This window comes from Pyrus communis, chromosome 16 (genome assembly GCF_963583255.1).
Source record: "Pyrus communis chromosome 16, drPyrComm1.1, whole genome shotgun sequence".
Lineage (NCBI taxonomy): Eukaryota > Viridiplantae > Streptophyta > Magnoliopsida > Rosales > Rosaceae > Pyrus > Pyrus communis.
The window spans coordinates 13,005,543-13,019,664 of NC_084818.1; the positions used below are offsets into that span (position 1 = coordinate 13,005,543).

At 36.0% G+C, this 14,122-nt stretch overlaps 1 protein-coding gene across 2 annotated transcripts; it reads left to right on the forward strand.

The window, feature by feature from the left end:
- Window positions 1-4,500: 4,500 nt before the first annotated feature.
- LOC137720596 (protein ARABIDILLO 2-like) lies at window positions 4,501-7,941 on the forward strand. Of its 2 annotated transcripts, none has more exons than XM_068459686.1 (3): window positions 4,501-4,644; window positions 4,776-4,903; window positions 5,829-7,941. In XM_068459686.1, exon 3 carries the CDS (start codon window positions 5,870-5,872, stop codon window positions 7,550-7,552), a length of 1,683 nt encoding a protein of 560 aa, XP_068315787.1. In that variant the 5' UTR covers window positions 4,501-4,644; window positions 4,776-4,903; window positions 5,829-5,869; the 3' UTR covers window positions 7,553-7,941. The 2 variants fall into 2 exon arrangements, with proteins under 2 accessions (XP_068315787.1, XP_068315788.1); XM_068459687.1 differs by having other exon boundaries at window positions 5,835-7,941.
- Window positions 7,942-14,122: the final 6,181 nt, after the last annotated feature.

Below are 14,122 nucleotides of genomic sequence, written 5' to 3' on the forward strand. Positions count from 1 at the left end.
AGGAAAATGGTGAAGTTTTGTTTGCAAAATTGCCTACTAGCAAGACACCTCATATCATCTCTTCTCCCTGTTTCTTGTCTTTATCCTTATTGCTAAATGAGAGACAGGGAGAATGAGTACAATCAGCCGGAACCCAAGATCAACCTACCGATCTAAGACTGATTGCTTGGAACCCTGATTGCTTACCTTGTCTGTCACCTCCTTCGGCAGATCTCCTCGCTTAGAGACTTGGGGGACTCCTACTATATGGTTTGTATCGCACTTGACCAAACCCGAAACTACAAGTAAGCTTCAAATGAAAATGATACATTACCTTGTGCGTCAACGCCAACGAAAGATACCACTCTTGGATGACGGAAAAGTACTTCCAAGAGAAGATGCCACATCTACTTACAGGACAGAGAAGGCAAGTAAATGCGACACCACACTTCGGTACTTGGAAGTTTCGTGATTACTCAATGGCTTGGATCTTGCAAGTCCCCAACCGAGAAGCTTCCCTTACTCGGGAACTTAGGGGAGCACTGTTTGTACCATACTTGACTAGTCCCGAAACTACTAAGCACCGGTCAACAGCAAACCGTCAAGGACCACAAGACTTTTCCTCCAACCAGGAGGCCAATCACAACATAACACATGTCGGTATCAGAAGCCAATCACAGCGCAACACGTGTCGATATCAGAGGCCAATCACAACACGACACGTGTCAATGTCAGAACAAAGTTAGAAACTCTCTTCTATAAAAGGGGATCATTCTCCCACAATAATCCCTAATGTCATTTGTACTAAACTATTCACTAGAACTCACTAAAAGAGAGCTTGAACCTATGTATTTGTGTAAACCCTTCACAACTAATGAGAACTCCTCTACTCCGTGGACGTAGCCAATCTGGGTGAACCACGTACATCTTGTGTTATTTGCATCCCTGTCTCTATTCATTTACATACTTATCCACACTAATGACCAAAGCAACCTAGCGAAGGTCACAAACTTGACACTTTCTGTTGTACCAAAGTCCTCGCCGATTTTGTGCATCAACAACACCTAAGATCAAGGCCAAGAGCCTCACACGCCCATGGTGAATGGATGAGGGTTTTGGCCAAAGAATCTTCGATGTCAAAGTTAGAATTTGAGAGATAAAGTGTTTAGAGAATTTTAGGAAGAGAATGAACTTGCATTTTGGTGTGAAGATGAGGTTATATATAGGGGGTGTGGCCGGCCCTATTTGGAGAAATAGGGACCGGCCACTTATGGTGGTATTTTGAATATAATTGCAAGATATTATGTCAAATAATATCTTGCAATTAATTTGGTAATTAATCCCAATTTGAAAAGAATAATTGGGAGTTACCTTGTGGCTAAGGATTTAATGAGAAGTGATGAGAGGGTTTTGAACAAATACAATTTTGATCACCTTTGACCTTGATTGAGCCGTTGTTGTCTGTTGCATGCGCGTGGGAATCCCAATGTGTCTCAAGGGTAATTTTGTCTTTTTAACCCAAAAATCCACATGTCGCTTCTATAATTTTCTTGATTGTTTTTTACACCACAGTGAGCATGAAAGAAGAAATAACTCGTTCTGCGTAAAAAACCAAGTTGTTTTCGGTTGCCCGAGCATGTTCATTCTTAATGAAAATGTCCCACAATAGATGAAATTTTTTTACTGTTAGTCTCAGAGTGAGTCCACCTGTTTTGCCATGACAATGGATAGCGGACTAGGGCAGTTGCTATTCACGCTGAATAATAATTGCCTAAGCACAATTTTTATTCACAATTTGTTTTTTCTTCATTTAAATGCATAATGACATTATTTAATAATTATCAAACGGGTAAGATTAGTCTTGAGCAGGACATTCAAATGTGTCCATAACTATATAAAATATATATATATTTGATCTGATTTTCGATAAGATTTATAATTGCACTTGACGCGTTACGTGTCATTATCAATTTAAAATCTTTGCTCCAATTTCTGATAAGAGATTCAATTTCTTATGTCGTGTCACTTGTCCTTAATTTTGACATTGCCCCTTTGTTGCCTTCTAATTCATGTAGTATTTGTCTACTCGGTTGAAATAATTTTGTCTTTTAATTCATCTCTTTAATAAATTCCACATGACAATTTACATATCGGTCAAACCAAAAAACTTCACAACTTTTAGTATTCATATTCAAAATTTGAACGTTTTTGGAAAGTCAATTTGTGCACAGGAAATTAGGAATGTAACGATTGCACCGACATATGATATTTTTAATTCATGTATTATATTAAGTGGATGACGTGATTAGTATATGGATAATACTTGTGAAACTTACTCTCGGGCAAGTGGCGGAGCACGGCAGCTCCAGCGATCGTTGACAGAAAGAAGAAGACGGAATATTCCATCAACTTTGACATAATATTCCTAGTGGCATTAGCATCTACTGTCAAACCGAAGGTATACTCCTTTAACTTTAACTCCACCGTCACGCTTAATTGTGACAAACAATTCCGTCTGACAATAGATATTCTAGCTCTGTTAATGGAATATTTCTTCTCCAGCGCTCGTCAACAAGTGCAGGCACATTACGACGCATGGGTCACTACTTTAATTCCTGAAAAGAGCAAACAAAGGAAAAAACTTAGGTTACTTACATTAATTTTTGTTAGTGTAAAGATTAGTATGGTCGTTTCTCATTTAGGAGAAACTTACGTCAAGAATGAGCTTAAGCAAGGCGGCCATGACCCTGCAATATTATTGTAAGTAGGTCTTTGATCTCAAATTATATTATTTAGTTTTCTTAAATATGCTATAATTGAACGTATGTGATGCCATATCTTACCTCTAGAAATAATAAGGTCTTATACCTTACTGTTTTGTTATATTTCTCTGCATTTGCAACCCATGGAATGTTCTTACTCGTGTTATTTCTGCTCATTATAAGTGTCTGCACATAGTGTATAGCCTTTTTATTAGTCTTTCTTTTTAAGCAACAATACTTAGCTACTAAAAAATGAGTAAGAACTCATACTTAAAATTCTTTGTGTTCGAATCACAGAGTTTTTGCTTATGATCAGAACCGTTCATATTATGATTCACTTTGTAAATATTACATTTGCAAAACATGAATTATAACTAAGGTCATTTGGTCAATCTATTGTAACAAATACATAGATGGTTCGTAATACTTTTATCAATTCTGTTAATCTATTTTTATACATAACTAAATGACCTTAGTTTTAATTGATTTTTTTGCTGAAACAATTTTTATAGAATGATTTATAATAAGAATGATTTTTTATTATAAATACGAAGTTCTATGATTAACAATAAACAATTTTAAATACAAATTCTTACTCATTTTATGAATAATCAAGTATTATTTTTTTTTATGTCGCCCACCACATCCATCGAAGATATACTCAAAAATGAAAATGCCTTTTATGTTTTTTTCTTCATTTCATTTCCAATTTTCAAATAAAATTAAATAAAAAATTTAAGGGACATAGAATAAGCAATTGTGTCATACAAATCTGCAAAAATCATTTCATATTCAAATTCATTCAAATGGGTTCTAAATCTGCAACGATGCCAAGGGCTATATGTGTAATTCCACCCACTATGTCATTTTCAAAACAACTATCACCCTCACACGTGTGACCTCTTTGAATGGCAAAAAGGGAATGGATCCCCTCCTGAACTTGCTGAACAAATCACATGAGCTGCTAAATTTTGATACAACGATTACGATCAGAGAATTTATGTAAAAATTATAATAATTATAATTGTTAGGATCCGTTTCCTCACAAAAAAATCACCTTGAAATGTCACAAAACCCCAGCTCACACGTGGAAAAGATTCACATCGGAAACGTAAAACAATTCGAATAATAAAAAGAGAACATTCAAAATTTACCAATGCCCAACGGTCGGATTTTCTGCTTCACTCGCAATCGTAGCCGTCGAGTCTTCAATCTTGCTCGACATTTAAGGCCAGCTGCCCAAACTTAAGCACGCATTTTCTCTCTCGACAGAGAATGCGCAGTAAAAGATACTTTCTTTTTCAATTTTATTTTCTTCCATATTAGAGAGAGAGAGACAGTGACATTTTGTCATTTCATTTGCTTCCTTTTAGAGAGAGAGAGAGAGAGAGAGAGAGAGAGAGGAGATTTGAATGTGGATTTGATTTTGTTTGTATAAATATTCACCTGTTGTCTGGTTGTGTTGGAAAAACAAAAAAAAGTTCAAAAATTTGAAGTGGGTCGAGTTTGAAATCGAGCTAGCTGCTTCTGCCGCTGGTTTTTAAAAATTGGGTTTCGAGCGTTTCCTCCTGTTTCTCTAATTGCAACCAGAAATTGTTTCTGGGTTGTTTCTGAAACTGCCACTTGAATGTGAGTGACTGAGATGCAGAGAGAGAGAAAGAGAGAGAGATTAAATCCAGTTGCTTTGAGGATTTTGGCAGCATTTCTGAGTTGGGTTTTGTAATTTAGAGAGAGAGAGAGGAGGAGGGTTTTAGAGAGAGGGGGGGGGGGTTTGAAGGTAAATTGATCTGGGCTCTGCTGAAGTTGATCACAGAGAAACTGGGAGGTTTGAAGTGCAAGCTATAGTGGGTTGCTTTCTGAGGAAAAAAAGAGAGGACAAGCTTCTGTTTTCTGAGTCTTAAAGGTTAGTTCTTTAAATTCTCCACTTCAGATGTAAAAGAAGAAAAGTTTCATCCCTTTTACACTTTCTGGAATTTATCATATTTACTAATTACATGTAATTCTGGGAATCATTGCTTTCCTTTTGTGTTGCAGTAACAAAAGGGACTGATAGCGAGAGAGAGAGAGAGAGAGAGGGAGGGAGAAGAGGGCATTTGTCTCATCAGTTGTGGCTGTCAATGGTGGAAGCCTTTGGATTATAATCAAAGTCAATTTAAATTGAGGTATTTGTTTGATGATTTTTTCTTTGAATTTTCTTGAAAGTAGTTTGTGGGGTTTGGTCCGTCCATCTAGCTGAAGTTTTAGACACACTCTATTTGTACAACGTGGGATAGATAGAGACTTGAACCTTCTCTTCAAAGTAAAGCCTCTCTCTCTCTCTCTCTCTCTCTCTACCCCCACCTAGCTTCATTTATGAGTAAAAATGGTAACCAAGCCAAGAATCCCTACTTTCCCATTCTCCTTCCATAAAATCGTGACCCTTGAATATCGATCAAGGCTCGTTATAATTTTTTACAAAGCGATATTCTACTTTAATCTAATTTAATCGGTAGAAAGATAGATTCGAACAAAGGATCAAGATCAAGTTTTCTCTTGATTGATCTTGATCGTGGTTGAAAAGTAAAGTTGTAGCTTTAAGTTTCACTCACCAATATACCCGTCTTTAGTCACATATATTTCCCTCATAACATCTACTAGAAGAGAAGACTGATTTGATTTCACTCACCAACTTTAGGCCCTCTTAATTGGACGGCACTGCTTTCTGCTTATTAGCATTTAAAAGCAAACTTTTATAATATTAGAAGTTTTTAATGGTCATTAAAAATTAATTTTTTTTAGGATTTAATCTTGGTTTGGGTCATTTAATGATGGCTTGCCAACAGTATGTCCTTGGGCATCTTTTAGGTAATTTCCCATATGGTTGGTCGAATATTGTTTTCAGCAAAGCAAGCTTGCTGTGATCATATAAGATTCTCGAAGCTATTGATGTCGCCCTATTTGTTTTTATTTACATCTAATAATATTATCGCATAATTTATATTTTTATGATTGCAACTGCTCCACTGCCTTTTAGTTTTATATGCACTTATCTTTACTTTGCATCTTCTTATTTGTTAGCATTCTAACAACCCTGTGTTTTCTTCCAAGGTTCAGTTGCTTGAGTTCTCGTATCCAATTTGATTGAGATCATGGTGGAAGAAGGCGGCAATGAGGTTTCGATCTATACACGATCAGCAGAAGAATGGTTGTTACATGCTCGGGAGCTTGTTCCATTGGCACTGAACAAGGCAAGAGAGGTTAAGGGGTTTCCGGGTCGATGGAAGATGATCATTTCGAAGTTGGAGCAGATCCCTTCGCGTTTGTCGGATTTGTCTAGCCATCCGTGCTTCTCCAAGAATGCTCTTTGTAAGGAGCAATTGCAGTCGGTATCTGAGACGTTGAAGGAGGTTATTGAATTGGCAGAGTTTTGTGTGGGGGAGAAACACGAAGGAAAACTTCGGATGCAGAGCAATCTGGATGCATTGTCTGGGAAACTAGATTTGAATTTGCGGGATTGCGGGCTATTGATCAAGACCGGGGTGCTTGGTGAGGCTACTTTGCCTTTACCAATGGCCGGTTCCTCAAGTGAGCCGGAGGCTGCTGCCAATGGGAACATAAGGGAGCTGCTTGCGCGGCTTCAGATTGGTCACTTGGAGGCAAAACACAGGGCTCTCGACAGTCTCGTAGGGGTCATGAAAGATGATGAAAAGAATGTGCTGTCAGTTATGAGTCGTAGTAACATTGCTGCTTTAGTTCAGCTGCTCACTGCAACATCTCCTCGGATCCGAGAGAAGACTGTGACTCTAATTTGCTCACTTGCAGAATCTGGAAGCTGCGAAAATTGGCTTGTTTCTGAAGGTGTTTTGCCACCTCTGATAAGGCTTGTTGAGTCTGGCAGTGCAGTAGGGAAAGAGAAGGCTACAATTTCGCTTCAGAGGTTGTCAATGTCTGCTGAGGCAGCACGTGCAATTGTTGGGCATGGAGGGGTTCGTCCACTGGTTGAGATCTGCCAAACTGGTGATTCTGTTTCTCAGGCTGCTTCTGCTAGCACTTTGAAGAACATATCAGCTGTCCCTGAGGTTCGACAGACTCTAGCTGAGGAAGGCATTGTAAAAGTTATGATCAATCTCCTTGATTGCGGAATTTTATTGGGTTCAAAAGAATATGCAGCAGAATGCTTACAGAATCTCACTGCAAGCAATGACAATCTCCGAAGGTCTGTAATATCAGAAGGTGGAATTCGGAGCCTGATGGCTTATCTTGCTGGCCCGTTGCCACAAGAATCCGCAGTTGGGGCATTGAGGAATTTGGTTGGTTCGGTTTCTATGGAGGTCTTGGTTTCTCTTGGTTTCCTTCCACGCATAGTTCACGTGCTTAAATCTGGTTCACTGGGGGCACAGCAGGCTGCTGCATCGGCAATTTGCAGGGTTTGCAGCTCAACAGAGATGAAAAAATTGATCGGTGAAGTGGGGTGCATTCCTCTCCTCCTCAAGATGCTCGATGCTAAATCAAACAGTGCAAGAGAGGTTGCTGCACAGGCAGTTTCGAGTCTGATGACCTTTTCGCACAATTGCAGAGAAGTGAAAAGGGATGACAAAAGTGTGCCAAGTCTAGTCCAACTGCTTGACCCTAGTCCCCAAAACACAGCCAAAAAATACGCAGTTTGTTGCCTTGGATTACTGTGTTCGAGTAAGAAATGCAAGAAGCTGATGGTCTCATATGGAGCAATCGGGTACCTCAAGAAGCTTACCGAGATGGACATCCCTGGAGCGAAGAAGCTACTCGAACGGCTGGAAAGAGGGAAGTTGAGAAGTTTCTTCACAAGAAAATAGAGTAAGAAATGCGAAGTGTACTTTCGGTAAGCTTTGTGAAGCTTTTGATGTCTGATGCAGTAGCTGTTTCATGGTCTATATGAAACGATGTAATCTATGTTATGTATGTTCTGTTATTTATAAGGTTTATGAAAATATAAAATCTCTGTAGTTCTAATATGTTTTTCTCCTCTGCTATCTGGTGCAATTTCTGGGATGCCATAACAATTTTAGCCCTTATATCAAAGCTTCCCTCTCGTCGCTTCACGAGCGATTCTTAGATATCATCGGTTGCAAATCATGTCTCTTTCTCTGATCAAGTGACATGGTTGTTACAACCCGTGAAAGGGAAAATTTTGTCTCTCGCCACCTATCGATTGATCAATATAAATGGTGCAAGCTGTACAAGTTTCTTATTATGGCATACATTAACCTCAACATTTACATTTCGCATCAGTCCATCTGTATATAACTAATATTTATGTTGTGTTTTGGAAGGTCGACTATCCTCACAGTTTAGCAAATCCTGCTATATTTCTGATAGTTTTCTTTCATTTTTCCATCTCCACCAATCCAAATTGATTCCAAAGAAGCAGACCAACACGCTTCTGATAATTAGTCAAATTGCCCAATAATTTAATCTCATTAGAACTGCATATGCATTTGGGTGCCTCATTGATTGGTCCAGAGCTAATCTATTGCTTTTCCAAAATCTACTTTCCAATGAACACTTTTGCTGAGAAGCATGTTTTAGGGACATGCTTCAAATCAAGTGCTAGGCGTTGAGAGTATGAACCATGCATCGGAGAAAAAGTAATGTCTAATAATTTATATAATCACGAACACCTTTCTCCTATTACCAATTAGTTTTAGAGTAGTTCATATTATATTACTACATAATTACACTTGTATATTTTCCCGGTATATTTTCGCGGAGAATGAAAATTTGCATTGCAACCCGTTATAAGTTTTGACCCGTTTATGTCAAACGCTACTGAAAATACTTTTAACACTCGGACTAGTTTATAATGAAGTTGTTACTTAATTTTATTGTTGAACTTTATTGTCAATTTCCAATTTTAGTAGTTAAAGAATGCTGCCAAAGATCCTATCCACTGAAGCTTATTAGAGGTAAAAGATAAACTCCAAAATCTAACTCTAAGTTTTAGTTGTGGTTGCATCGCATGCACAGAAAATAGGAGAGAAACATATATGACATCATGGAAGATGTGCCCCATCATTATTTGCATCATGCTAGCGCAACTTCAGGGATGAGGATCCCATCCGGATCCAAATGGTGGGGATCCTAGGAATCCTCATATCCTACCCGTTCATCGTATATAATATGATCAGTTTTCGTCAGGTATTATTTGTGTTTAATTTTAAATAATAAAATTCAAATGATTGCTAACCGCACAATATACAATGAATGGTTAGGATATGAGGATCTCTAAGATTCTCCCCATTTGGATCCGGATGGGATCCTCATCCCAACTTCAACATCTGATTTTGTTTTGGAAAATAATTTTGAGCAACCTGATTTTATTTATTTTAGGGTTTCTAAACTATAAGAGGATGTCCCTTTGTTTTATGTTATTTTGTACAACATTTTCACACTGAGTTGAGGAGCGAAGAAATTGTTTATGAAATGCATTGCAAATCTAAGGTTTGAAAAAGGCGCTAGGTGCTAGTTGGGTGGCGAACAGGAGTCTAGCGCTTATTAATTTTAATTAATTTCATTATATAACATATAAATAAATGTCTACTTATACTTAAAAAATATATATATATATATACACACACACACACATACATAACTGTACTGAGATATATAAATTGCCAAATAGAATGAGATATAGATTATAAAATATTAAAACATATTGAAAACATGGGGAACAAAATATAATGAGTATTCATCCAAGTATTAAACAAGTCTCTTACAATTTATTGAAAAATAAAATGCAAAATGAAAGTTATCTATTTTCTGTTTAAGTGAGTCAAGACCAAGTGGTTAGGCGGGTGCCTAAGTAAGTCTAAGTGCCCTTTCTTAATTTTTAAACGCCTAAGGTTTAATGAGGCTAGACTTAGGCATCGTTAGGCGGGAATTTTTAGAACAATGTCAAATCTAATATACCTAGCTACAATGTTCTGAGAAGGAGAAACAAATAATAATTTGGAAGAAATGCAAGTACTTTTTGTAAGCTTTGTGAAGTTTCTGAAATAGCAGCTGTTTCATGGTCTATATGAAACTATGTAGTTTATGATATGAACAAGAATGCGCAAGCCCGGTGTAATCTATGTTATGTATGTTCTATTATTTATAAGGTTTATGAAAATATAAAGTCTCTGTAATTCTATTAAGTTTTTCTTCTCTGCTATCTGGTGCAATTTCTGGGATGCCATAACAATTTTAACCTTACAAGCTTCCCTCCTCGTCGCTCCATGAGCGATTCTCAGATGTCATTGGTTGTAAGTCGTCTCTTTGTCTGATCAAATGACACGGTTGTTACTTGCCACCTATCGAATGATCGAATTAAATGGTGCAAGCTGTACAAATTTCTTATTATGACATACATTAGCCTCAACATTTACATTTTACATCAGTCCATCTGTATATTTATGTTGTGTTTTGGAAGGTCGACTATCCTCACGGTTCAGCAAATGCTGCTATATTTCTGACAGTTTACTTTCAGTTTTCCACCACCACTAATCCAAATTGAATCCGAAGCAGCAGGCCAACACACTTCTGATAATTGGTTAAATTGCCCAATTATTTAATCTCATTAGAACTGCATTTGTATTTGGGTGCTTCACTGACTGGACCAGTGCTAATATTGCTTTTCCAAAATCAACTTTTCAATTAGCATTTTGTCACGCCCCGGACTTGGGATCAGTAGATAATCCAAATTCAAGATGTGAGCTAAATTAAAAAGAAACTAAAACGAGATGAAAATAAAAATAAAAAAAAATTCCTCTTATATAATTACCAAGAATTTATTACAAGGCTACAAGGAATAATAAAATTCCTATTCTTACAATGATAAAAGAAAATTCCGAAGTCTCCTATCTAATTTGATCTCATCACGTCTACCCTTTTCAGTTGCCTAGTTTGTATGCTTGCAAAATTTAGTTAGGGTGAGCTTAAAAAGCTTAGTAGGACTGAAACCTTCATATACATATAGCTGACAAATTTCAATTATCAAAGTAGTTAAATATACGTACGAAATAATATGCATGAAAGCAATACAAAACACCTTCTCCACTCCCGTTAATTTGTATAATTAAACAACAAAACCTGTATGTCCCATACCATGCATTTTACTACTATAATGGTGATCTAGAATACTCAACTACTAACTATATGAACTAACTGCCTTCTGAAACCTCTCTTTTGTTAATTGTCTTGCCTAATTCTTCATCACCAGTCCTAAATTACCGAATAAAGATCATGTACACTTTAAGTTAACCTGAGACCTGACCAAGAGTTGAGCCGCTTTAACTACACAAAAACCCTAGTCACTACCATAATTCCAAACTCCCCTTCTCAAATAAACCAACAACCATTTCCTACACATGAGTAGCTGATAAGTATCCAATTCATTCCTTACATAACAAACATAATTAAGTAATCATCCAGAAAACATCATTGGAATCCAATTCACATTCAGAATTGGCACTCACATCCAAATAATATATCAAACAATATTCAGATGTAATATTAATATAAATAATCGTAAAATAGTAATAAGAAGGTTTCCAAGTGAGTGATGAGTGCCATTCAACACATTTCTTCAACTCTTACATTCCAATGAAGAAGGAAGAGAGAGGTCAATCTAACTCAAAATTGGATTAACATTCAATTATTATAATTTTTTTGTTGTCAAACAATAAATTTTGTTGCAAAGAGTAAGGAGCAAGGGCCAACATACATAGATACATTATAAACTTATATGCATACAAAGCAACTAAAAGAATCTCAATAATTAAAAATTCTGTATTTTATATGAAAATAACTTTGAAATAAATATGTAGGTTTTTAAATACAGGTCTTCACACACTTTTACTAAGAAGCATGTTTTAGGGACATTCTTCAAATCAAATGCTAAGCGTTGAGAGTATGAATTTTCTAATAATTTAAAAATCACAAACATCTTCCTCATGTTGCCATTTAGTTTTAGAATAGATGCTCACATTATAATACTACAGAAATACAATTGTACATCTTTCTAGAGAACGAAAATTTGCATTGCAACCCGATAAATGTTTTTGAACTGTCTGTTAAACGCTACTGAAAATGCTTTTAACAATCGGCTAGTTTATAAAGAAGTTGTTCCTTAACTTAATTTTGTAGTTGAACTTTATACTCAATTTCCAATTCTAGTAGTTAAGAATTCTGCCAAATATCAGCTTATTAGTGGGAAAACATAGACTCCAAAATTTGTCTCTGAGGTTTTAGTTGTGGTTGCATCTTGCATGCACATAAAAGATGAGAGAAACAAACATGACATCTTGGAAGACATGGTTTGTTATATTTGATAACTAAAGTGCCCCCAACGGGCCAACCCCATCATTATTTGCATCATGCTATCACAACTACTTCAGCATCTGATTATATTTTGGAAAATAATTTTGAGCAACCTGATTTTATTTATTTATGTAATTATTTATTTTAGGATTTCTAAAGTATCAAGAGGATGTTCCCTTGTTTAGTTGTTTATGTTATTTTCTACATTTTCGAATTGAGTTGAGGAGAGAATAAATTGTTTATGAAATGCATCTCAAATCTAATATGCCTAGCTACAATGTTATTAAAAGAGAAACAAATAATAATCATTTGATTATCTTATCTATGTTGCAGTCCTATTAGATTAGGAATGTGATTGTGTAAATGTTGATGTATCTAGGGATACCTTGGAATATTCCTTAGGGTTAGATATTATTATATTAGAGTTGTAATCCTAGTAGGGCAATAATTTAACCTTTCCTACTACTATAAATAAAGGCATAATAGGGTAACATAACACACACTTCACAAACACGTATCTTGCTGTCGGCCCCTCTCTCTAGCCCTAAATATAGTTCAGTAAATTAAGCCTACAACAATATAAACTATTATTTAATAATGACATAATGGGATGATATAACACACAATTCACAAACACATATCTTGCCACCGGCCCCCTCTCTCTAACCCTAAATATAGTTCAGTAAATTAGGCATACAACAATCTATACTATTATTAAGAGAAAGTTCTTAGTCTTTATTATGTTTATGTTCAAACTTACGTAACTTTTGGGATTTTAAATTTGACAGTTTGGTGTCATTGTTCTCTTCATTCCTACACGTTTGGTGCCCCCTAGAAGGCAGAACGAAACTGAAAAAACAAAAAACAAAGTGAAACAATAACCAAACTTAGGGAAATTGCCAAATTTTTCTCTTTCATAAAAGATTTATGGTTAAGAATACGGGGTGGAGAACTACTGCAAAAAATAAAAGAGGTATTGGCCAATTTATTCTCCCCCCCCCCCCAACCACACAGGAACTTATAAGAAGCTACTACAAGTTTTCATCCTGAACTTTAATTTTAGTCGACTAGTTCCTGAACTTTTATAATTGGCCAATTTCTCCTGAATTTTATTTTAGCCGATTGCCCCTCTTAACTTTTATAATTGGCCAATTTCTCGCCTGAATTTTAACTTTCCCTCTAAACCCTAAAACTCAAATAAAAAGTGTATGAAGTGAACTAGTGGAAGAGAAGAAGAAGAAGAAAAAAAAAAATATATGGTGTCCATAGTAAGGGTAAAATTACCTTTTGCAATTATAAAACTAAATCTTAGTAGCAAAATTGGCCAATTATAAAAGTTCAGGTCGTAATCGACTAAAGTTAAAATTTTAGGGAGAAATTGGTCAATTACAAAAGTAAATGGTAAAATTAAAATTCATGGGAAAAATTGATAGCTTTTTACAAATTTAGAGAAAATATCAGCAAATATCTCAAAATAAAAATGAGGAACCAAAGAAATGAAACTAAGATGGAGAGGAGGAAATACTTCAAAAGGCTGTAATGGAGTTTAATTCCAAGTGTGGTTGCATCCAAACATTCAATGTTCACATGTAGTGCCACAAACGTCCAATGCTCCATCTCAATCCATCACCACCAGAACAAGAAAACTAGATAAAGTTTACACAACACAGCAAATAAATTTTTTGATTAAAAAAAATTGCCAAGAAAATTGAAAAACCAATCAAGCAATCAGAAACCCTTATCTAATACGTATTCTCTCTCTCTCTCTCTCTCTCTCTGCACGAATAACTTTCATTTGTGCTTAATACAATTAAGCATTGAAGTCCAAAGTTAGATAAAATCATCTCAAATTACAATTAGACATTGAACTTATCATAAATGTATGCTGCTTGCAACTCCTTAAGAGCATTGAGCTCCTGCATTCAAGATTTCGAGTTCGACTCTTCTTCCTCAATATTGCTCCTCTTTTTTTTGGTCCAATTTGTCAATATTAAATTGCATAAAAAAAATTTATCATAAATATGTGTCATCATTGCCAACCACGTCTGTCTGTCGTGCGTAAGACT